This window comes from Sinohyriopsis cumingii, chromosome 12 (genome assembly GCF_028554795.1).
Source record: "Sinohyriopsis cumingii isolate HCF-2022 chromosome 12, ASM2855479v2, whole genome shotgun sequence".
NCBI classification, from domain to species: domain Eukaryota; kingdom Metazoa; phylum Mollusca; class Bivalvia; order Unionida; family Unionidae; genus Sinohyriopsis; species Sinohyriopsis cumingii.
In genome coordinates, this window is record NC_142972.1 from 83,487,940 (window position 1) to 83,515,007 (window position 27,068).

General features: G+C 34.0%; 2 protein-coding genes across 2 annotated transcripts in view; one reads left to right on the plus strand and one right to left on the minus strand.

Moving 5' to 3' along the window:
* Positions 1-20,919, minus strand: part of LOC149786871 (zinc finger protein aebp2-like) — a 192,703-nt gene extending 171,784 nt beyond the window's left edge. Inside the window, exon 1 of the mRNA XM_089977380.1 lies at positions 20,586-20,919. Coding sequence (XP_089833506.1) covers positions 20,586-20,908 — 323 coding nt within the window. The 5' untranslated portion in view covers positions 20,909-20,919. The remainder of the gene's footprint in view (positions 1-20,585) is intronic.
* Positions 20,920-20,985: 66 nt separating this feature from the next.
* LOC149786872 (uncharacterized) overlaps positions 20,986-27,068 on the plus strand; it is a 91,821-nt gene continuing 85,738 nt past the window's right edge. Inside the window, exon 1 of the mRNA XM_089977381.1 lies at positions 20,986-21,106. The gene's annotated coding sequence lies outside the window, so the exon portion shown is untranslated. The remainder of the gene's footprint in view (positions 21,107-27,068) is intronic.

Sequence of the window (27,068 nt, forward strand, 5' to 3'; positions counted from 1 at the left end):
AAGTTTTTAGTGATTCTTTTCTTCACATAATGATATTTCACTTACAAAACACAACAAGGGATGTGTTATTATGCACATTAAAATTAAGTTCATTATAAGTAAAAGACAACAGAATAAGCAAAAAATATTTTAATGTGATCTGCCAAATATTTGTCAAATTTTTATACTTCACCCTAACGGGGGGGGGGGGACAATGCTCAAAATTTGAAATCAAAGAGGCAAACAATTCATTCAGTTCCAAACAATACCATGATAGATGCAATATTTCCCACAGAATCAAATTCACCTTCTAAAATATACCTTCATAAGATGTAACTGCCACCAATGGAAAAACAGGCACCAAAATTTGCCATCTACTATACTACAAGTCACATAGCTCATGCACATGGCCTAAGTCACTTTTTGGAGCTATAGGTGTCATTTTGGAGAATTTGATTACACATACCTTTAAATGGCATTTATTCACTTCATTTCATACCTTGTTCATCCAGATTCCAAGATTATTGTATAAATTCCGCAAAAAATGCTTAATGGTAAATTCAGTGATAATGTACTTTGACAATTTTAGGCATAGTCAGGTAAGTGGGGGTGATCTCACTTAAACTGGTTTCATCACACGCTATGACATAAGAGTGTATGTGGGTAGGCAAAAAGTTGTACTACTAACATAGAGATGTGACAATATCATCATTTATAAACAAAGCCTGGGGAAACACTGGTAGAAATAAATTGGCACAAAAGTCCAATAAATTGGAGGCAATTATGTAACTTTGTTTATATCTTCTGTATGGTATCTCATATCTTTTTTATTTAAATTCATACATAATACCTATTTTCCCCATACAAATATGTGCTTTCATATACGTAAAAGACTAGAAAGATGACTGTCAATTCAAATTTATTTTAGTTAAACTTTACATCATCATTTTGAAGAAATGTCATATGTACATTCTAAGAATAAAAGGTATTGTATGTTATTCACATTCATACTTGAACATCCATACAGGAGATGATTGAAGATGCACGTGACTTCTTGGTCACACATTTATTCACTTGATTCCCTTTGCACCAGTAATAGTTCAATCCAATATAGACTTTTTTGACCCAGTGTAATGCCAAACTGCCACTGTAAAAGTCCATAGCAATCGATAATTTTCGTCTGGAATTTTTGTTATGACAATTAATGTGTAGATCACTCAAAACTGAATAAACTTTGTTGCAACTATAGCATGGTTAAATTTTATAAATAAAATTATTTTTTAAATTTATAACAGTAAATGCGCTTACATGACCCGTGTGACTTGTACTATAGCTGTTAGAGAAAGCCCTCCTTGTTGGGTACAATAAAATAATCCGTATTGAAATTAAAAAAAAATATTTTTCAAAAACCACACCTCAACATTACTACTATCTAAAGTGTTTTCTTTGTGCGAGAATATCTAGGTTTGCATTGGACTTTTACAACTATTCACCTCATTTAATCCCATGAAAATTATTGACATTCAATTGTTTTGGTTTACTAGAAAAGCACAGTACTGTGGAATATACTTATGTAAAAAGAGTCTACTCAAACCATCAATCAATTCTAGAAATTAAGCCACACCAGCAATTAGTTGTAGTTTTACAATTCAGTTTTGCTGTCTAGTCTTTAAATTTCCTACTGTAAAATGTATTGTTCTAAACTGAAATAAATCACCATCCAAAATAACTGACCGTAAAATATATCACCTGACCAAAAAATATGTCAAGTTTACTTTCCAGACCAATTAGCACAATATACTTTAATAAATGTGTGCAAATTACAGCCTAAAAATCACCTTGGACGTCTGTCATCTTTGGTGGAAGAGGGGGGTGAAACTACTGTAAACTAGCATTGGTCACTATTCTTTGTGAATGTAAAATATAGTTGGGGAGTAAAAATATTTTAAAAAATGTAATACTTGACTGTCATTATTGCATTGAGTATGTTTCAAGAATGCTATGTCTCCTTGCCCAAGGTGACAATTCCGACTTCCCATTACACCTTTCTCTTGATAACTCACATACAAAGCAGTGCAAAACCACAAACCACGCTGCCATCCCATCTGGACAGTGAAATAACCCGGGGGCAAGGTGTTTAATGGCTGAATATTCATTTTATAATTGTGTTGGGAATAATGGTCAATAGAGGACTCTTTCCCAAAAAGTTGTTCTCGTTTTGAAATAAATTACCTTTATTTTCAAAAATACCCATCTTCTGAAAGACTGTTAACAATATTAGCATTACTCCAAGAGGTATCAACAACCATCGTGTGTACACAAAATCATTATGTATTATTATCTCACTGCATTTGTTCTTCTTGATTCACACCAAAACAGGATTCCTTTTTGCCCCCTTAAAAACTAGGGACATTCGATTCATGAAGCAAAAGTCAACTTTGAAAACCTCACTGTTTTAAATGAAGTGTAATAAAATAATGATGCTGTCATTTCACTGCAAGTAACAGTGGAAATCTCTAAGTACCATGTTCACTACAAACACTGGAACCTGTTTTTCCATAAGGTCCCCTGCCCCCAAAAATTGTGTTTCTGGTCAGCTGACTGTCCCTGTTCTTTTGTCGCTGATCCTAGCACTCGAACAAGGGGTCCAAGCATCCCAAAACATAAGCAATGCAATAGTAACAGGAAATATATTACTGTTATTAAACATGTGATACTGGCCATATAAAATGTAATGCATTTTGAAGATTACCATTTTGTATATTGTATCCATCCACAAAGAAAACACATGCATATTTTATGCCTTTTCTTTGCAATGGAGAACCTAAATTTTATTAAATATCCACTATAGGTTGAATTATATCAATATTTCCTTGATCTACGCACATACAATCAATAAAACAAGACGGCATACTGCATGTACTTGCTTGTAAGTTGGAACCAACTGCAAACTACACTGACCCATATCTGCCTTCATACAATGTGTCAAAAAATGTAGGTCAATGCGGTTGCTTGGACTGATCAGTAGAGCAAACAACACATCCTGATCTACTTCTGCGTTATGCAACAGCTGATCAGGATCTATGTCATTTGCAGTTGGACCCATCTTGTAAGCAAGCACATAGTATCATATGACAAATAATTTCCCTACATTTACTGAAATGGTGACTTGGAGTTCTGCCACACAATAAAACAATAAGTGAAGTATGTCACACACCTGTATTGGGGAATAAAATGTAAACAAACCAGTCTACTGTATTTGCCTGTACCATGTGCCCAGTTTCACACATCACTGACACAAATCTGATCATTTGATCACCCATATTGTGCTAGCAAATCAAAGTTATTCAGTTCACCAAAAATAAAATATATTTTTAAAAAAACACTAGATATGGGTACATTATACAATGGTAGATCTGGGTCAAAGACATTCAAATAAGCAAATATCTTCCTAAATATAGGTACATATGGTACACCTGTCTGGCTTAGCTAGGTCAGGGTTCAATAATACACACATGGCTGGATACACATCCATACTGCTAGTAAGAGGAGCTGACTTTTTATTCCATCACTACTAACACACTGACTGACTGACTACCTCAAACTGGGTCATGTCAGTTTTTCAAGTTAAGATTAGGCATACAAAAAACCTCCCAACTTTCTGTACTGTAGTATTCACTAATCTGTAATGCTAAATTGGCTCTGGGACCAAGCACAGAAAGAAAGAAAGAAAAAAAAAAACAAGTTTTAAGGCACAACTTTAAACAATTAAAGACTAATAAAAGATATCCTTTTGACAATACACCAAAATGATATATGTAAACTGTCTTAGTAAGACTTACTATTGAATTCTATAGTTGTTTTATTATAGATTTTAACATGGACTTAAAACAGTGCCTCAGTCTTTCTCTCTCTCCATTGATATTGTTAAGAATGATGAAAGTGTAACTTAGACTCTCGCTCTCTCTCTCTCTCTCTCTGTTATTGTCAACAAGAATGAACTGAAACTTAGTGTGCATCTAAAATATACATCTTTCAGCAAGCCAAGAAACTAATATTGGACTGTTGGACCACACACTGCAAGCAGTTTTGACAACTCCCCTTTTGACCTAAAGGTGGAATCCAGGTCACATCTGGAGACATTTTAAGAATGCAAAGCATAACAGGCAGAACAACTGCCTGGCTTACTGGTTCCTTTTTACAAAATCTTCTGAAACTGTTGACTTTTCCTGCATTTTTTCTTTTCTTCTTCTACTAATTTCATGGTGTTTGTGTTTGTAATCATATCATTATAAATGTTTTTTATCTTATAGATGTTGTCTAATGTTGTAAAGCGCTTAGAGCTTCCAAAGATTAGGCGCTATACAAAGTCCTCATTATTATTATTATTATTATTATTATTATTATTAATACCACACTAATAAAGTCAGGATTTCTATCTGACACCTAAAAAGGGTTGGGGTGTGGTGGGGCCATGTCTCTGAAATGTGTTACTGTAAACTACCGTATTTTAGCATCATTCAGTTTTAGGAATTCTTATTTATACATATCTGAGACATAAAACTTTAATTAATTAACAAACAGAAATAAATAAAAATAACAGCGGTAGTTTTACCCTAAGCACAAGCAATGATCATATTTTAGTGTATGTACTTGCATGCCATGTAAACAAAAATGGAACGAAGCATGGTCACTTTATTCTAATACAAGGGACTCTAAAACAGCATATAAAAACATCAACAGCTGCACATAATGAGAGGTTTTCAGGTACAACTATTCACAAGCACTTGGCAAAAACAAAATGTGTGAGTTTCCTATTGCAATGTTTTTAAAATTAGAGTAGGTAGGTAAGTATTTTTTTTATAAACATTATATATATATGATTAGTATACATAATTTGCTAAGTACTTCAAGTTCTGGGCAAAATGGGTACAATTAGATGTACAAATCAAATCTGGGATTTTGTTTTAAAAAATTATCCTGGGGGGATAAAAAGTGCTGGAAGCACAAATATTATTTTTGTCCTCACAGCCTTAATAACACAGCACTTAAACAAAAATGGCTACTGTACTAATAAACAGTTACGAACAGTCCTTCGGAGTAGTCATCAGTGTTTATATCACATATATCTTGTCATAACTTAATTAAGCAGACACACAATTCTTTAAAAAAATTAATTTTCTCTCTGAATCTGTACACAAATGTATGCTGGCTAAAATTGTATGATCTACAGTATGTTGATAATTCTGGGAGTCTTCAAGGCAGATTCTCTAATTTGCCCAGAGGGGGGAAAAAAAAAAATGTGAAAGCAAATTGGTCCAAGAGCATTAACATAGAGACATATCATATCACATGCCATGAACATCCTCTGGTGGCCAAGTGGTCTAAATTGCTTGCCTTTACCAATCACAGCTATCTCACCTCTGTCCACGTGGGGTTCAGAGTTTCAAGTTTGGTCAGTGTGGGTATGTGAAAAAGCTTGACAATAGCTGAATCCCATGGGGCAATGGCTCTTTTACAGGACCGGTTTTCCTGGGTTTTTCCTTCACTAGTTATACTGGCCGCCATGTATAGCCTATTATGTACTGAAAAATGGCATTAAACTCACAACATAACATGCCAGTAACAGTTACAAAATAAACCCTATCAAATATCTTGAACAAAAAAGTTTTTCATTGTTCAAAATGACAGATAATAATTCTAAGATTGTACCATGAACTGTTTCAAGACAGGTTTTATGTACATGTACCCATTTTTCTACTTCAGGATTATTAAACATATCCGTGGTATACAATTTCTTCATTTAGAAGCAAAGCTTTATTCATAGATTTTACAAATCAATTATTTACTGAACTGATTTCTTCTTTTTTTCACCAACAGAACAATTATGGTTGCCTATGAAAGACTTCTATTTGGAAGGGAAAATATGTTTAGATCCTTAACTTTGAGACAGCCAAACAATTACCATTTATACTCGCCTATAAGTCGAGTCAAACCGCAAACATCAAGATCTGCCTTATCATAATACGCCATCAGGTCAGGGTCTGTGTTGTCTCTTCTACTGATTACTGCTAACAAACTGCACAGACTCAGATCTGCCGGCACATTCTGCGATAGCAGATCTTGGTCTGTGCATTTTGCAGTTTTACTCTTTTTATCAGCAAGTATATACGGTACTCAATTAGTCTCCTTACTAGTACTCCATTAGTGAATTGCAACTATACAATTTACAACACAGGCCCAAAACAGGTGTTACATAGATTTTTACAAAAGGTGACTGACAGCTGCAACAAAGCTTTTTCTTCTCCCCACCTCATTTCAGTTTTTCTAAATCCTTACATATCACTTTTGATGTAGCAGAAGGATTAATTAATTAATTAAGATTAGAATCATCACTAATTTTCTGCTTCATTATGCACTGTAAAATTCAGACAGAAATCATTTATCTGAGTATATTTTTTTTCTGAACAATGTATATAGGATACCCTAAAGGTCAAATCTAATATCTACACAAATTCAAGAAGTTTCAAACCTTATCGAAAAATCCCTGGAAAGTATGCCAGTTTTTGCTGGCGACATGCAGTCCATGTGTTATTACCTAGAAACACCATAATGGAAATGTTGTGGCCATCAAGTGAAAAAGTTCTGCAAATACAACTTTATTTACAATTTAAGAACCAGCACTGCTCATTCCTGATCATTTTTGTTTTTCTTTGATGACATCTAGTATATCTGGTGAAGAAGCTGGGAAGAACTACCAACACACAAGAAATGAAATGCACAAGCAGGCTTTCTCATTTACTCTTAATGGTTGAACCTGTGACTCGAAACCACATGGACAGAGGTGAGATGTCAGAGCTCTGTACAGGCAATCACCTTAGACCACTCATCCATCCAGGGCCCCTGACCTCCGAGTCACTAATGAAACTGCATATATACTTGAACAGTACTGATGAATTACTAATGATAACTTGCATATATATATATATATATATATATATATATATATATATATATATATATATATATATATATATATATATATATATACACACACTGAATGGTACTGCTAAACAAGAAAAATTTGTATACATAGTGAATCTCATGACTGAGTCATTAATGAAACTGCATTTATACATGTACTTGAATGACACCGATGAGACACTTGTTAAAACTGGACAGACTATCAAAGTTTTAGCAGGATGAGACTAAACATGGTGTTATATTGACATAAATCTCTAGATGTCGGAGTTCTGTTACTGAGCACTCAGACAAACAGGAGATAATGAGGTAATTGTGTGTCAGCTGTCAATTGGGCCACAGTGGATCTGCCCAGCAGTCCACAAAAATCACCAATAAACATTATATGATGGACATTAGGTTAGCAGGGTGAGTCAAATGATCCTAATAATGGCCTAGACTGCTGACAGTTGTGTGTGTGTGTGTGTGTGTGTGTGTGTGTTACCAGGTCTGGGTCAATGGCAATTGTGTGAATGGTACCTGGTATAGGCTGCTGACAGTTTTGTGTCCTGCCAGGTCTAGGTCAATAATGTGTTATATCTGGTATACACTGGCAGTTTGTGTGTGTGAGTGTGTGTGTGTGTGTGTGTGTGTGTGTGTGTTACCAGGTCTAGGTCAATAATGTGTTATATCTGGTATACACTGGCAGTTTGTGTATGTGAGTGTGTGTGCACGTTACCAGTACCAGGTCTACACCATTGCCATTGGTAAGTATTCTGCTTTGTCAAAATCGCTTGCAGTTGTATGTGTGCTACCTGGTCTAGGCCACTGGCACTTGTGTGAATGCTACATGTGGTAAAATACCCCCTTTTTGTCAAGCACTCCTGTTACAGAGCTTGAAAAAAGCAAACAATCAAGGGAAAGCAAAAAGCTGTAACACTGAGGTTAATTTTGGGTATAGACGGATGGATGCATGGATGGACATGCACACTGATGCCAAAGCAATCGCTGTATCACCCTGCCACCAAGCCAGGCTAAACAACAATGCAACTGAATGTTCAGTGGAGAAAGGGAAATTAACATTTAAAAAAACAACCTGCAAATTCCTCTGCACTGATCTTGGTAAACAATAATCTTAACAGTTTATAGTTTTGGTTTCATTTAATCAATCAACTCAAAACATTGCAAATAAATTCTAATAATCCTGACTAATAAAAATAAAAAGAACTGTGACAATGTACTGTCCATGTCCATAGACCTAAATTAATTTGTCATAATGCATTTTCTAAAGTTCAATGCTCTTCAGTTATTGACAACACCCTGTCTTGACCAGTTACAAGTGTTTTCTAAAATAATAATATCAGTGCTTATATGTCCGAACCAACATAAGAAGAATCTCCAGAACAGTGAAATACATGATGGTATCATATATATGCAGGATACTCAAGGCTTCTCAAGCCTCCAGCCAAGAAGATATAGTGTAGAAATTACAGATATAAGTACACATATTACATAGTTGCCAAGTGAAAATTGGATGCATTCAAGTTTATGCCCAGTATTATAGCACAATAGCATAAGATAAACAAGATAAAAAAAATTGACTAGCTTTTTGCCCTTTCATGTTACTTTTTATTGGTGTTTTGGACTCAATTATTTGCCTTTGTTAATCTGATGAACTCAGATGTTTTCAGTGGAAATTTTATTTTGGTAAATCAGCATGGAAGTAAGTCTGAAACTTTATACTTGGTTTCAGAGACTTCTTTTAAGATACAGTTTCAACTCTGTAAAATCTGTAAACCAATATATATTTCTGCAATTTCAGTTCAAGTACCTGTCTGTCTAGATGGAAAATGTTAAAGATGTTTGATTAAATAGCAAGCAGTCATAAAGCTCTGTTTATTCCTGAAAAGGTTGTTTATTCTTGGGTCTTATTATTTTGTGCTGCATTATTTTAGTTCTAAAGTACAATAAACAATGATATGAACATAAACTATACGACAGGTGTGGATTTAAAGTGGAATTCAATGTGTCAATGTGGGATGGAGTGGGGGGATCTGTTTTCAGTTAGAGAGTTCACTTTAAAGTGAAAAATTGCTAGAAACTGCATATTTTAAGATATAAAATAATACGTCTTGAACTGGAACCCTCCTTAACTAATTTTTAGCACCTACCAATATAGTTGGTCTATGAAAATGTTTCCACTATAATTTCCTCAAGTAAAACCTGTTTCCTAAAGGAGCAAAAAAAAACACAACAATATTATAAAAAAAACCTTGAAAAGGAAGCAGAAAATACATATTGGAAAAAGGTTTTGGGCAAACAAACAAGATTCAAGAGGGCATGTATTCAAAGTGTAATAGTGCTGAAAATGACATGCCATCAGTGCCATCCTTGTACATGTGTGAGTCACATTGTAGGGCTGATCCCTTTCAACTACCTGACCACAAATATGTAAACCCTATTAATATGTACAGCCACAAGATAAATTATTTGGTCACTACACATCTCTTGGGTTGAAACATCAAATCTTTAGCACAAAATGTACACAGTACACCCTGTTTGATGAATTAAGGAGCTTGTCATTTGTGGTTAGGCCAAACAAAAAAAATGAAAAACAAGTGCAGTTCCTATTGTACTGGTTTTAAAATTGGGCTAGGTAGATCATTATTTTAAAACATACATTTAATGTTAATTTTTTTTAAAACCATATTTTTGTGTTTGGCCTTAGATTAGTTCTGCTTTTAGCAACAGACCTTACCAATACAGTTTTGAAAGGCATGGCAATATATGTATTACATGATATTAAGCCATTTGAAAGGCATGGCAATATTTGATTTACATGATATTATGCCATTTGAAAGGCATGGCAATATATGTATTACATGATATTGTGCCATTTGAAAGGCATGGCAATATTTGATTTACATGATATTATGCCATTTGAAAGGCATGGCAATATTTGTATTACATGATATTGTGCCCTTTCGGAACTAATATCGCTCATTACTATAGAAACAGCAGTTGTGAGCTTTACAGATAAACAAAACTAAATTAAAAAAAACATAAAGAAATTTGAAAATATATTTAAAGTATACAAAACAATTAAATTTTATAATTTAGTACAAAGATGTCAATACCTCACTCCTACAAGCATGGTCAATGCCATACGATGGTGTGTTCAATCAATTAAACAATGCTATCATATCAAGTTTGTGACCTTCCATGCATCTGATCCTTGTGACAACACTCACTCAAACAGAGCCATAATATCAAACGTACTCTGAATTATTCTTAGTTACTAAGCTGTCTGATACATTCCAAAAGACATCATTATTAGAGTGCTGATTAAGAACCAGTCTTTTAACATATGGTTGTACTTGGCAATTTTCATAAAAAGCATCCCATCAAATTTTAAAAATACAATTACTTCCAATCAGGGAGTAAAATACAGAGCTTATTCAGTATGTATCACGAGTTGTGCAGATGTACCACTGTGAAACATACTTAAAATAAATGTAGGTACAAGTACCATAAACCTTTTTCTAATTTGGGTTTCTTCCTCACCATGTTCACAGTACAGTTCCATTTTTGTCCAATAGCATAAATATATGGGATGATTTTCTTTTCCACAAATACTTGAACATACATGTAGTTTTAAATTTTTAATTCGTTTAAGATCTAGTAAAAAATATCACAAAAGTAGCTAATAAATGCATGATAAGTTCATTTAATTCAGCAATGAATCAAATAATAAATTTAATTCTTTTCAGTATATGATTGTAAAATGTTGAATTTTGAATTGTACTGAACCTTAAAGTTGAATGCATTGAGCATTCAAATTTTATCACATTTAAGCCAGAAAAGTCTTTGTGAAGAGCCACTTCGACCTTTCTTCTTTTCTACCCCATATCAGTGTTAAAACTTGAAAGGATAGAATTTAGAGATTGACCAAAGCATTGCTACCCTGTCCTGAGAAAGTAAACATTTGTACTACTAACCATCACCACTTGATAGGAACCCATGTCAAATTATCATTTTCAAAGCGAAATTGATATGCCCCATACTTCACAGATTCTATGCTCTCTGAGATCTGATGAAAGAAATTATTATCTTGGGAAAAATTTAGGAACCAATGCCTAAGATTGGCCAGAGTAAATTAAGGCATACACTTTAGAAGTAATGTAAATTTAAAGTGATGACCTTAACCAAAATTCTTTAGTCTTATATTTCCTGAAAGCAGAGAAGCAGCTCTGAGGATGCCTAAAAAGAATAGTGCTTTCCTCGTTAAACAAGAAAAGGAGACCAGGTGGCTATCTTGTAAGAAAAGACAGGGTTTAGTGCAAGGACACAAAATTTCTGAAAAAGAACACCATCAATGTACTCAATTTTAATTTCCCACGTAATTTTCTTTTGATATTGTTTGTTTTATGCAAATGTGTTTGATATGACTAGGATTCAAATTATGTATCGTTTATTCAATTTCATGGAAATCTGTTAATGCTAGAGTTGTTGTGCAATTTATCTCTTCATTTACTATTTCACTGATAGTACTGACGATTGCATGCTATCCAAGTTTTCATATGTGCAGGATTTCATAGGGTTATATGAATTAATTTCCTTCGTCTGTTAGGACAATACTGATTACTGTGAGTTAACGATAATCGCATATTTATATCTGAGTTTGTAATGTTTAAAAAATCTTGTACGTTAGGGATTGCTGTGAGCTAGAATTTTGTGAATTTTATGCAATAGCAATCGAGCATGTGGTAGCATAGGTAAAGAGATATGGTAACAATAGATATACTGCTAATGTGTTAATTATGACCTGTCGCTGCGAAGCGAGGGTGACATTCTATCAGATTAGCTCAGAATTTATGCAGTGTGGATAGCTAGTATGCTTCTGAGTAATGTAAAAGAGGGAATTTATGTACGTGTAGAAAGTGGTACATACAGATATTTAGGGGTAATTTTGTCCTTTAAGGAAAGCTTTCTGGGAAGAGACTGTCCAAAGATGTTAGTCCGAAGAAGAAAAAAAGTGACGAATTCAGAATAAAGGATTCGGAAGTCCAGGAAGGGGTGAAGCATAGAAAACAGGAAGGCTTGAGGAAATAGAAAGACGCTGATACATGGTCACAATTGGAAGGTGATGCAATCAGTCTGGACATTGTGCTCTTTTCACCACTTGTTATTATGATGAAATACATCCAAATCAGACACTACTATTAATTTGTTTTGATTAATTTTTTAATTTTTCTTGTATAACGGGTCTCGTATTGCATTATTTCTTCCCAAAATTCTTGTTCAGTTCTCTGTTGAAATTCTATTTTTTTAAACTCCCACCAGGCATTAATATCAAGGGAGGTCATCCTCTAGATAATGCCAGCCAAATCAAATTAACCACCCCTCTTGCTAAGAGGGTGATGTTACAATGATGTATATCTAATATAAAAATGACTTATAGAATATTGCTGTGTTACTTAGTCTGAGTCTATGCCATTTGCAATTGGACCTGACTAATGTAAGCAAGTATATATCGTAATTACTATCAAAGCCTGTTTAGTTTATTCACAGTAATCTTTGTGGCATTGTAATATTAAAGAAAATATAAATATCATGACTGAATTTCAGTATGTTTCAATGTGAACAATGATATTTTACTTCATTGGGAAATATTTATTATAACAAAATTTATAATTAAGAGAAAAATAAAATGCAGATGATAAAAACATTTGATATCCCAGCATCTAAATGATCCTTTCCCTTGATTTTAATCTTATTCATATACTGAAACAATCTGATTAAAATTGAATCTCCACTGTCCTCAGTGAAGATAATTGACAGTGACCGCTTAGCGGTCATATTCTGGTGACCAATATTATTGTCATAATTTCTAATTTTATCAACCAATCAGATGAAGTCTTATATCTTTGCATTTGGGAGACTTAGCAGTGTGGTTGAAGTGCATCAATCTGTTCTGAAGAATTTAATTCACTTTCAGATTTTTTATAGCTGCATTTCCATTAACTAATTCAAAGGTCACCAGAACATGACCCCTAAGCGGTTGCTGTCAGATCTTAGGACAGTGGATATTGGATTTTTAATCAGATCTGGTAAAGGTCACACCTTTGGCTTTAATAATACCACAAAGAGCACAAAAAAAGAATATTTTCTTACCAACAATTATTTGAATGACAAATCACTAAAGCATGTGACAAAAGTTTAAAATTATGTTTCGAAAATACTGTATTTTAAAAAGCGTATTTTCTGCCAAATTTGTTTTTAAAAAGAGGAATGTAATGATAGTGCTTATGTGGTCATTATCTTCTAGTTTATGACTGATAGTCAATTCAATTCAATAGTTTATGAATTTATGACTGATATTCCATTCAATGGTTCATTCTTATCAGCATTTACTTCCTGATATTCTTCATACATACAATATGGGTCTAAAAATGAAATATGTTTCAGCTGGGAGATTTTAAATTTCATTTTTTTGATAGATAATCTGTCAAATGTTAAAATTACAACATAATTTAAATTTAAAAGCTTCTTTTAAATAACTTTTCATAACTAACTGAAAATACATGCACATGAACATGATGGAAGTTGCTAAATTTCACTGCACAACTTTTCATAAATTAGAACAATAAAATTTAGTGAATCTAATTAAGTGTCGTGAGAACAATAAAATTTAGTGAATCTAATTAAGTGTCGTGACTAAACTAATATTGTCATGTAATTATATAGTCAAGTTTTGGAGAGTACATATTTGAAGTTTTTTTAACGAAATAGAAGCTTACTGATAGTAACAAAAAATATGATGCGTTTGTACTATCACCTTTCTAAATGTTGTTTTCATGGGATAAGGTAAAACATATATACTTGGTACTGTAACCAGAACTTTAATGTCAGACATGTAACATGACACAAAATGGCCATGGGGAAGTGAATATACAAGAGTTTCCAATGAAGTCTGTAAGTAGTATTTCAACATACGCTTCCTTGTTTATATAGTTTCATCAACTGTCTATGTCAAAAGTGGCTCCATTTTATGGTTCAAAAGAGATTTTTATTTCCTCTGACATCTTTGTTTCCTGATGATGAAAACATGTGATTGTCGTAATGCATCATACTCTGATTGTGTCTGTTCCTTTCTAAATCTCACTAAGTTACTTCAATGCACAGGATCCTGACCCTCATTCATGATTACCCTGTAGTAATTAAATCCAATGACTGTCACTTCCTTAAATTTAGACCCCAAGTAATAGCTGTTAATGGACACAAAGAATACCATCTTTTGGGGATCCAAGATAACAAACCACAGTATGCAGGAAATAGCCAATAAAACTATTGTAAATCCAAACCTCTATCCCCTGAAAGACAAGTCATGCATATAAAGTCTGCTAAATTGATCTGTTCAACCAATGAAGGCCAACTGTTTGACCCTGTAACAGTGACCATGCCACATTTAAGGCTTCAGGGACCGTATCAAAATTTAAACATAACATTATACTTTGGACCTATCTATTGGCACAATTTGTTCATCATTATTATTAATATTTAGACTGGATTAGTATGACCATCTGTAACCAATAAGAGCAGCAATATTTATATAGTTAATACCAGTAAATCAGATTCAATAACTAGGGGACATCTTCAGTTGGCATCAAAAATTACAACTGGTGCTGAATCACCATCACCATCTTTGTGAGCCAAGATTCTGATAACCCTATCTACACCTTGGCAGATCAAAAAGCTATATATTAGTGCATTCTACTAGTGACATCTATTCAATTTCATTTGTTGCCTCCCTTTGTATGTAATGCTAACTAACCAACAGTGGTGCATTGTACGTCCACTGAAAAACTGCTTTTGTATCAGTCCATTCAAGTTGTGTGCTCCCCTTGTCTCAATCACATTGGAAGTGTTCAAATTTGAACAAATTAATTTTGATTGGATGCAATGCATCCAATGAAATTCACAGATCTGAGGCACAGAAATATCTGCTTGATATGCCAAGGTCTAGAAAGGGTTATTAGAACCTTTGCTAGCGAAGATGCTGAATCACATGGAATCTTAAAACAAAATTAGTCTGCTCCAGGTATTTACCACAGAATTACTTCAGATATATATATATATATATATATATATATATATATATATATATATATATATATATATGTATATATAGAGAGAGAGAGAGAGAGAGAGATAGAGAGAGAGAATGATTATAACAATTGTGTACAGTAAAAAAATATATTTTGAAAACATTAATAAAACAAACTGGACACAAAGTTTTGAAATAAAGAGATATACCTCATTGCAACAAGTTTCTTAGAAAATCATGTCCTAACACATTCATCACATCTCATGTTATGTCTAAAAATGTTTTGTTAGTAGCTGTCATAGGTACTGTATAATGCCATTTTCAGCACAAAATAGGCTATACATGGCAGTCACAATAAGTGGAAGAGAAAGAACCAAGGAAAATCCCAGTAAGAACCACTGACCCTTGGGAAGCTACTGCCAAGCTTTCTCACGTACCCACATCAGCCAAGCACAAGACTTGAACAGAGGTGAGATGACAGTGACTGGCAAATGCAAACACTTCATGCCATTCAGTACCAATAATGTTTTGTGAAGAAAAACAGAATCTACAGGAATAGTTTGGCATTATACATACCAAACATACTCTTGTATAAGTTGAAATAAAACTGCACAGATCCATATCTTCTGGCACATAACGCGATGGCAGATCGGGGTTTATGTAGTTTGTTAGAATTAATAAGTAGAATAAACATAATAGACCTTGATCTACCAGCATATTTAGCAATGGAAAATTAGTATCTATGTAGTTTACACTTGTACCTGACCTACAGAATAGAGTATATACAGGATGGGCTATCTATTACATCATGTGCATTATCTTACTCAAATTTGATTGACTTCATACGGAAAATCAGTGTCTAATTTCCACATTTCGAAACAAATTAAATAACAGCAAACACAGCAATTAACTAGTCAAGCACATTCATAGCTATAAAAGTATGTATACAAAAAGATATATATTTTAATCATTCTGCAACCCACTGGTGTCAGCATTCAAGATTCTTTTATGCATAACATCAATCTCTAAGTCAGTTTTACTTGACACAACATTGCCTTTGCATGTGACTGCAGCTATGTGCAAATATTATCTTAAAATGTGGTCACAGTTGAGATGTATTTTGGTCATTCATGTCATGTTTTACAACATTCTGACAGAAAGTGACACTGATAGAAAATGTCCCATCATGATAAATCTGCATTACTAATATTACATGTGATATCATTATCATTATTTTTGTTCTTGTAATTTTTACATCACCAAAACCAGTCCAATTAATTAACCATTACAGTTCCACAACTGACATTACTTTACCTTTTTTAATATCAATGGTAACAAAAAAAACATTATGAATTAATATACACAATGAGAATTCTTTTTATTACGCAAATTGATCAAAATGAAATTTTTTCCAGGATCAAATTTCCAGAAACCATTTAATGTTCTGTTGTTGTCCTGACTACAGTCATCTCAACCTTCTGTAGTATTTTGCTTAATATGCACAAATCAAAACCAAGGTCAAAGTTAAAATTTTAATATACATCACCCAGTTGAAGAGATGTCATCCATTTGTGTATGCCAGATATAATACTCAAAAACTTTTTTGAGGCCACCATCCCTAGTCTTGGGAATTTTCACAACACAAAACGAGTAGCTTTGGAATTTTATAAATAAAGGCTTCTGGCATTTTTAAACCTCTTACCCTTCATCACTCCTGTAAAATTTCTTGCAATTGTTCCTTTATAGCTGATTCAAATTATTATAACGGTTTGTACATAGTGTAAGCATAAATTTAGTAACTGGTATATAATTTTGTTCTTGTTTTGTAAAAATGTTTTGTAGTGTTGGCAGCTGTATACACAGAAGTAGCAGCAGTTGTAGTGTTTGACATAAAAATATCTGTATTTTTTATCAGAACAGGTACTTAATATGAGAAAATAATACTTAATATGAGATAATAAGAGATGGAGGATCTGTAACCAACAAATGTCTGTCTTTTAAACATAATATAAATTTAGGCTACACAATGGATTAATTCTGTGTTACTTACACATTTTATTGGAATATAAGTACTTTACAACTGTATGGTACCTTTAGTTTTTTAAGATCGAATTGCAGCTCTGTTCTTGTCTAAGGGAAAGGAATGCTCTCTGGCATATTTACATGACAGACATGGTACCTTTAGTTTGTTCTTTTCTAAGCAACAGGAATACTGTCTGGCATATTTACCGACCAAACATGTGCCTTTTTATCAAAAATACTAAACATAATTAAAAATAATATTCCCTTTTCAATAATTATGCATGAACTAGAACATTAGACAAGAACAGGAATTAGAAGTGAAATCATTGAAAAAGTCATTCAGCATTTCATTGTATGATCATGTGACTCCCAGAATATACTGACAAACAAATCTCAAGCCTGGTGATGAACTGAGCAAATTATGTGTAATGGTAATTACCAGTATGTAATATGCCACCAGCTAGATACAAAATGTTATTAATAAAGGAATACACGTCCATTGCTATGGAAATGAAGCAGCTGTCTGATCATTTGTCAGTTCTTCAATGATGCAAACACATTGGAGGACTGGAATATATAACGCGCTTAGAAGTAACATCAAGCTTTTGTATGATCAAGATTCCTTCTGGATAAGGAAATTATGACAGTTATGAGCCAACAACATATATGGAATGCAGGAAAAAGCTCTGATGAGCAAGATTTTCTACTTTCCGATTTTAATTTTGAATGGAAATTTGGGTTACCAGGCAGCCATAAATAATACCACAGAACTGTCCCTGCATAATGTTCATTCATGTGATGCTGCAATCATAAAACAGTGTTGCAACCTGAATGCAAGATTGTGAGTTTTTCTGCAATTTTCAGTCCAATATCCCACCGACTCCCTTTCCTTGGTCTCACTGTCATATGTGGATGTGTATTTAGAGACTGAGCTTGAGCTTTGTAAGTAATACTTTGATCATATATGGTACATCACTATAAGATGGCCCCTTATTAAGGCCCTTTTAAGGCAGTTATGGCCAAGGCTCTCATCTTATTATAATTATTATTAGATATAAAATAATGTAATATAAGGCAACCTTACCTATAATTCAATCTACTTGCATGGTTAACATCTTTTGCAATCAAGACATTCAATGCCTGTACTGCAGACTGCTGTGCAAGGTCACAGACAGCCTCTATTGTAATGTATTTTCCAGGTTGCATTAATGACACAAAAAAGGACACAATCATGTGTGGGGAGGGGCTTGCAAAATATATAATTTATCATTTATTAATTGGATTAATAGCTTGAAAAGAAATGTAATTCAGAGAAAATGAGAATTATTCATAAAACAAAAAGTAGAAATACATAATGAGTGAAAAGTTACATTGAAAATTACCAAGATCTGAACTGCCAATTCCATGGTGCAACTCATTCTTTTCAAGCAAACCAAATATTCAAACATGCACGGCCAAACAAATTCCAACTCATCTGGTCATATTTATGAGCAGTGACTTGGATGGGGAAGTCATTTTTCAAGATACTCATCCGATTCGACAAGAAGCATTTAAAGTAGACTAGTCAAACTAATGCAGTCAAAGATCCAAGGTATTTGTCCCAGTAGGGCAAGTAGCCAACTAAGAATTGTTTGAGCCCTGACTTGTCAGTATGTTTCTCTTTTATCCCTTGATAAAACATTTATTACAATAATGTGAAGATTATATTGCAGCAAAGAAAGCAAAGTTAAGGTAGCTAAACTACCAAAGCAAATAAAATCATATCATTTTCTTTAGTACTACCGTAGTCCTTTCTGGTATCTTTCTTTATCTGTGCATGTTCATTTGCAAGACAAAGACACAGCATTCCCTATTCTTAGTATTGTTTTATTATCTCTGACTAGATACAACACTCCATATGCCAAGTAGATACACATCTCAGCCCCAGCAGATTCATTTGGAATACTCTCATACTTTCCAGAACAAAGGGAAATCATAAAAATACAAGCACAAAAAGAAAATACCAGATTCCCATAAGAGCTACTGAGACCCTGGTTGTGTGCAAAAACATCTCTGCTATGTTACCTTCATGATCGTCCTCCACCCCCATCCCAGACTCAGACCCTGGCTGGGTGCTAAAGTCTTGCAGCCTTGATAAGCATATTGTTCCCTAGCTTCGATGCAACTTGCTACTGCAGATTTTCAAGTGCAAAAAAATTCCCATTCTCAGCTCATACCTTGTTTCCTTTACAGTGTACTGGCAAATTTCTTACTTTTGGAAGCAAAACCAATTTTGTTAATTGTACTTCCTGCAACTTTAAATGATACAAGCCGACAAATTTAAACAAAATGGAGTACATGTCACACTGAAATACCGTATCAGAACGAGTTACCTAAAAGAATAATTTTGCAATATGTGCAGAGATCATGAACTCTTTAATCCACTAACTAGTTGTGGCAAGTTCTGACCTGATAAAGGTGAACCTGAGAATACGGCAAATAAATCTGAAATAGGAATATTTTCCATAAAAAATTATCCTTGTTAAATATAACTTTTCTGATGTTTTCATGATTATAATCATTGCAAATGATTTCACTCAAAAAATAGCATGACAAATTTGCAATGACATGCAAAAACATTACATGTAAGGTGGAACTCTTTCCCTCAAAAATAAAGATAAGTGTAGATCTGACTAACATGGCAGGGCAATGATTGATTTCTTCAATAGTTATTGGGTTTTTCTTTAAAGACATTTGATAATAATCATTCTTAATCTATTTCCATCATCAACTGTACAAATAAATGAAAATGACATGGCTGTAAAGTAAAACCTTCTTCAGAAGTCCACTGGGCCAAAATTCACTTAACAGTATAGACATTTACAATGTAAATCATCCATGATCATATACAAAATGTTTTGTCTTTAGATAATATTTAAATCTGATGCATTTCTTTGATATAATATGTCTTTGTATGATCCATTTGTTGATGAGATGGAATACCTTGATATATTGGAAACTAAAGATGAAAACATCGATTAGTTGGTATTTCATCTGTGTTTACATTCTCTTTGGATATATCCACAAACAAAAGAAATTAGAAATAAAGCATTGTGTCTGAAACTATTAACACAGATTACAGATATCACAGTTTATAAATGTCTGTTCTGTTTTCTGGACATGGTAAAATTACAACACCAAGAGAGCTGTTTTTAATTTTCCCTTATGATAGATTGTACCTCCTGTTTATGTCAGTGCTTGGACATTGATCCATAACATTAAGTACCTGGATACATATTAGCCTGAACTGTCTGATGAGATACCAAGAAAATATCTATATACGTATATTTATCTCAAAGTCAATATGAATACATCTCATTTTGACATGTAATTCAAACACTGTCCATGATATTTCCCTTTTGAGACGACCCCCTAACCAGACAATGGATTTGTTTGACTGCCACTTGAGCACGTTGCATACACTTGAATGAAAACAATATAACTATGCAAAACAATTAGAACTCGATTAAACACTCACCCCTGTTCTATCTCCCCCTTGTCATGTCTCGATGACCGTCGCTTTCGCTTGCTTTCTGATCCTGATGAATGTCTTTCTCGCTTTGATCTCAATGTTGGGATAGACGGCCTGGGAAACGAGTTATTGTTGTGAGCTTTGACATTGCCATTTAGACGTTTGAATTTATCCAAGAATTGAGATCGAAGAGTGAGATGTGAATTTAGACTTTCCTCACAATAGCAATTATGATTTACTCCATTTTTCTTGCACAACAAAGTAAAGTTTGCGGCACATTTGTCCCCCATCTCTTCATTGTGCATTGAACTGCACCCGACTGTCGCCATCTTGTACACCATCCCCCATGACGTCGACAAATTTAGTGTGGATTCCCCAATATCAAAAATATGTGACGTATAAAGGGGTTTTCCAAAATGGCTGCAATGTGGATGTTTGTATCTAATCCAAGAAAATAAACGAAGAGAATATTTTTTTCTTATCGAAGACAACTAAATGCTACAAACAACACTTATGAATAGATCACGGTACAAATTTTAATATATCGCTGCTGCTGATGTAGTACATTGATACTCTTTTTAGATAATCATAGGGTTGGTGGTCTGTGATTGTGAGTCCCTCGGGAGCTCGTGCAAGTGCGTTTGTGTTTTTAGTGTTACGTGTGTATTTTATTATTTATTGTTGCATTCATTTAAGTGTAAATAAGCAACAATAAAAGACCCCGTGTTCAGCCCTAAATCAATTGTTATAAACACTACTCAGTACTGTACTGTTCATGGAGGGGGGGGGTAAAGTTTCGGTTTCGACGACATTGCTATACTATGATAGGTTATATTAGACTATATTCGACTATGTACCCCAAAATCAACCACATATGGTATTAGCTATAACACCATCTAGCAACAGCGAGTGGCTCCCGGTTTTGGCTAATATGTGATAAATCAGACCTCGATTGTATGACTGTTTGCCTCCATTTAAAAAACGGACATAAGTTTATGAAATCGTGTTATAGTCTGAATCTACATCCCCGTTTGTTTGTACCCCCCTATCGATTTAAAAAACGATGATAAAAAGTGTACATAACTAAGTCAACTGAATCATTGATTTATAATTTCTAACCTGACTGTGACCAGAATGGCACTACCATGCCATGCTTAACGAACATTACATACTAACACAGCGCCATATTGCAAACACTATAGGCTAGTTTATTTCCATCAGCCAACATAATGATGTTATTCATCCTGTACAGCAACTGCTGAACAGTTGCGTAAATTACATAGCGTTGAGAGTTTGGAATTATATCCCTTTGCATATATGAGCATAGAAATTAAACCACTTGTTAAATCTACATGAAAAGCAAATTTAAAGTTGTCATTATTTTCCTTTGCTTGATTCGACATTGTAAATATCGGAAGCAGATGACTTATGTATGTGCATCTGTAGTCGTGATACACCCCTTTGCTGAAAATGGACTTATCCAGAAACTGGAAATGGATCCGAGCATGTCCGTCTATTAGACTGAAAACTTCCGTTAAACATGAAACTCGCATAAGATGACAGTGTTAGGGCCACTCTACTCACACTCAGGTTAGAAACTATAAATCAATGAATGAATTGACTAAGTTCCTTGCACTTTTTATCACATTAAAGGCTTCCATTATTTAAATCAATAGGGGAGGAGGGTAAAAAAAAATAGGTTTATATTGTCAGACTATAGCCATATAAGGAAATTCCAAGTGAGAATAAAAGAACACCTCAGGGACTTCCATAATAAAAAGGATACCCCCAGAATATAAAATCTGTCCAATTTGACCACAGTAAACTGCATTCAATACAAGATAATATAAATCATCCAATCTGTTGCACAGCTCTCAAGTAGCAACATTAATGAGAAAGATAACTTTATGGGATATACCAATTGCATAATCTACAGCCAGTAAGGTTCAACATGTCTGTCCAGGCATTTCTAACAAGTTAACAAACTACTCTATCAAACACATAATTATAATAGTAATAGTAATAATGATAATAATAAAGACTTTATTTAGAGATTCTACCTTGAGGCCTTCTAGCTGTTATATACAATATATATACATTATGCACAAATTATGTGATAAATTTGGCTTGACACTAAAGAATTAAGTGACTCTAGAAATCAAAGTATCAAGCCTGGATCATACACACAGGCATCTGTGAACACATAAACACTTATAAAACATAAAATAGCCTGTATTGAAAAATTCCATGATGCAAAAGTACAGCAAAGTAGGCAGTATTTATGTTACTAGAACTGTTCAATTGTTTAAGATTTCAGCCATTTAAGACATCATTTATAAAACGAAACAATTCTAGGAGCCTGCCTGTTGTTTCCATTCCAGTGGACCAGTATATTGAAAACTTTTTTAAACAATACATTTCTTGCCCTTGGAATAATGTCATTTTTACCTCTAACGGACCTCAAATTTGGAGTACCATCACCATCGCTTTGGTGAAATATGTTGCTTAGGTAGACAGAAATGGACACTTTATAGATACATTTGGCCTTTCTTAGAAATATTCTTTCATGTATTCTTAACATTTTTATGTTATTCATTGTGTCATGGAAATTATACATTGATCTAGAATAAAAAGGAAAGGAAAAAAGAATGTATGCAGTTATTACATACATCTACCTCACCATCCTGACATGGAATCAAGCAGTATGACTAACCCAGCAGAGTGAAAACTTTGAACTCTGTATACTGGCACATGGCTTGAACCATAGACAGAAAACAGAATGTTTGTGAGCTTCTACTAGCAGCATGTTGCACATGCCAGTTGATCATGTCAGTAAAGCTATACATGTCGCAATCATGTCAGTCAGTTGATCATGTCAGTAAAGCTATACATGTCGCAATCATGTCAGTCAGTTGATCATGTCAGTAAAGCTATACATGTCGCAATCATGTCAGTCAGTTGATCATGTCAGTAAAGCTATACATGTCGCAATCATGTCAGTCAGTTGATCATGTCAGTAAAGCTATACATGTCTCAATCATGTCAGTCAGTTGATCATGTCAGTAAAGCTATACATGTCGCAATCATGTCAGTCAGTTGATCATGTCAGTAAAGCTATACATGTCGCAATCATGTCAGTCAGTTGATCATGTCAGTAAAGCTATACATGTCGCAATCATGTCAGTCAGTTGATCATGTCAGTAAAGCTATACATGTCACAATCATGTCAGTCAGTTGATCATGTCAGTAAAGCTATACATGTCGCAATCATGTCAGTCAGTTGATCATGTCAGTAAAGCTATACATGTCGCAATCATGTCAGTCAGTTGATCATGTCAGTAAAGCTATACATGTCGCAGTCATCTGACAGAACTAAGACAAAAAATGCCATGCATAATGTTGCAGGCAGCAAAACTAGACCCATACTGAATACATGTATATGGTCTACTATGAAAATGTCAAATTATCTTTAAATGGATTAGTTTTGATTCTGACAAGACATTAGTGTTTATTACATTTTGTAAATGTGACAGCTATATGAATGAATTTTTGTTTTAGCCCATTCCAAGGAACTGTACATAGTTGATTTGCCAACCACTGCAGGATAGTTTCAGTTGGCATGGGAGTTTAGATAACTTTAAATTTGAAGGATCTACAGTAATTTTATAATTGTTGCTCATCTTGCACTGCCAGATATGAGGCTACCAATTAATTATGAGTGGGTTTCAAAACTAAATTCAGGCTAACTTTATGTGAATAACATCAAATTGTGAGAATGATATAAATAAATAACCACATAGGAGACTGAGATGTTATTATTTATCGTTCACTAACATTGGCTTGTACCAGCTTACATAACTGATGGTATTACTCCTTCATTATGATGTTGCATCATAAACATTTTAAAAATGACCAGTCATTTAAAACATGTATAGATGTTACTGAAAATTTACATCAGCCATTTTCTACAATATTAAAATAGTCTTCTAGCCTGTTGGAAGCTGTGTTAGCTTAGTCAGTGGAGTGTCAAACTTGTAATCCATGGATTTGTTGGTTCAATCCATGCCCAGGCCAATTTAGATCAGCTGCCTCTGTGTGTTGTTTAGAAATTGACTGGGAATTCCAAAAGACAAAGGAACAAGAAAAATATGTATATGTTCTCAGTGTTGTGCATATCTGTGCCTGTCAGATTTACTTATTATAAATATAATTAAATTTTAATTTTGTATGTTGAAAAAATACCCTTTCTAAACAGTCTCAGTAATCCATAACTGCAGTTACATATTAAAAGTCAAACTAACTATTGAAAATACGGACCCAAAGGCCTGTGGATTTCTTTAATGAAATGCAGTACAAAATGTTTTATCTGTAGTTTTATTTGAACATCCTTTTCAGCTGGAGAGTACTGTATTTGTATTGTTTGTGCTTTGATACCATTACAATATTTTGTGTTTGGTAACACACATCGATGTTTTAGATGTGTTAGTACATATACAATAAAATCATTGCAACAAAAAACTGTACATCAGTGATTTACTAAACTATTGTGTTGCCCTTATTCTGGATTTAAATACTTGCCAGAATCTAATGATGCTGAAATATTGATCTACCTTATTTCTGTTGTTTCTCTGAGCTACACTTTACAGTCTGTGATGCACTTCTCATTTATTACATCCCATGAATTGTTAAAGTAGATATTACAGAATTTAAACTGTATATATACTCATTTACAAGTCAGTTCCAACTGCAAACAACATAGACCCTGATCTGCCATAACATAATGCACCAGCAGATCAGGATCTATGTTGTTTGTTCTGATTATTTATAACTAACTGCATAGACCTAGGTCTGCCAACACATTATGCAATGACAGATCTGGGTTTTTGCTGTTTGCAGTAGGTTCTAACCAAGGGGGTATATATGGTATTTGTCTTAGTGTTCCATACTTGTCTAAATTTCATCCACTGGCAAGATTCTCCTTTAATTCAAGAAGCATATCACATTAAGACCTATAATATCCATTTTCTCGATGGTGTTTGTTTAACCATAAAATCTGTAAAATAATACTGGAAAAACCTATACATGAATAAGAATCCATGAATCATGTCTTGTACTCCTCATTCAATGAAGTCTTTATCTGACTTGATAACATGGTTTTGACTTTTGTCTATCGCAGATTCTACTTTTTGCAAATGGCTTATACAGATCATTGATTTTGTATATTTAGCTACAATGCCAGAAATTCACTGTAGATCTGGAAAGTGTTTCTTATTTTTAATCCTGGAAAAATAATCCCTTTAACTCTTTGTTGTCATTTGGGAAGAGGATATCAGAAACACAGTCCGCTTTAGTTTATTCACGGCATTATGAAGAAGTGACACCGGACTGTTTTGTTTGGAGAAGAAACAATGTTACTGATCTTTGTGGCATATTAAATTTCTAGGCGTTCAGAATTTTTTTAAAGGTTCATTGCCGGCTAGCAACTGAATTTCATATTTTCACTTGCACATTATTTTATTGTCTCCTGTCTAAGCTTTTTATTTTTTTATTTATTCTTTCATAATGAGTTATCAGCTCAAGGATGTTTGACTGACAAAGTTAAAATTTTCTTGGGCAGTCAATATTTTGAAGGCCAATTTTCCTGTTGACTGTATTTTGTTTGAATCATCTTTGTATTTTTCTTAACTTGTATATTATTGAAGCCATATTATTAATCTTCTCTTGATCGAACTTAAAGTAATCATGTAAGGTAAACACGATCAAGATCTTGTATAAGGTCCTTGATGCTCAGAATTCAGTGAAGAGATTCTGAATGTGATATACCGAGTTTGTTATCACTCTGCAGACCATATTTTATTCCTGATTTAGCTTTCACCAGATTTGGTAAATAGATTGTCTTACCCTAACAAGTATAGCATTCATAGCAACATGTTGCTCTTTCATGCAATGGACAAATTGCACTGCATCCTGGATAGTATGTTGTACCCTCCTCCGTAAGAGGAGCTATACTGCATCTAACACTTTTGGCGTAGCATGTCATGCCCTTCCAAGTGGGAGGAGCAGCACCACACACTTCTGAGTTTTGACTCCAGTGAGCCAGGCTTAGACATATCAGTAGGATGGTGACTAGTTGCCAATTGCAGTCATTTTGTCTCGGTGAACTGTCAGTGTGTAGTTACCCATAAGTTAATTTTCTGGTGACTGGCCATCTCATACCACTCACCATCCACCAGTCACTTCGTACAGATCACTGACTATTCACCAGAGATCTTATAGTACAGGGGAAAGGGATGAGAATGAGTTCTTTGCTCTCCCTAATCTGCTATCACATCATATGCTGGAATGGGTGTCTGCACACAGGTTTCAGACTTGGGAAGGAAATTGGATCAGTATTCCCCCATCCCTATCATCCCTTTGAATCATTATGGGATGTGGGTCCATCCAGTGTACAGTCCAAGGGGAGTCTTTACATTTTAGAAAAGATCTCCT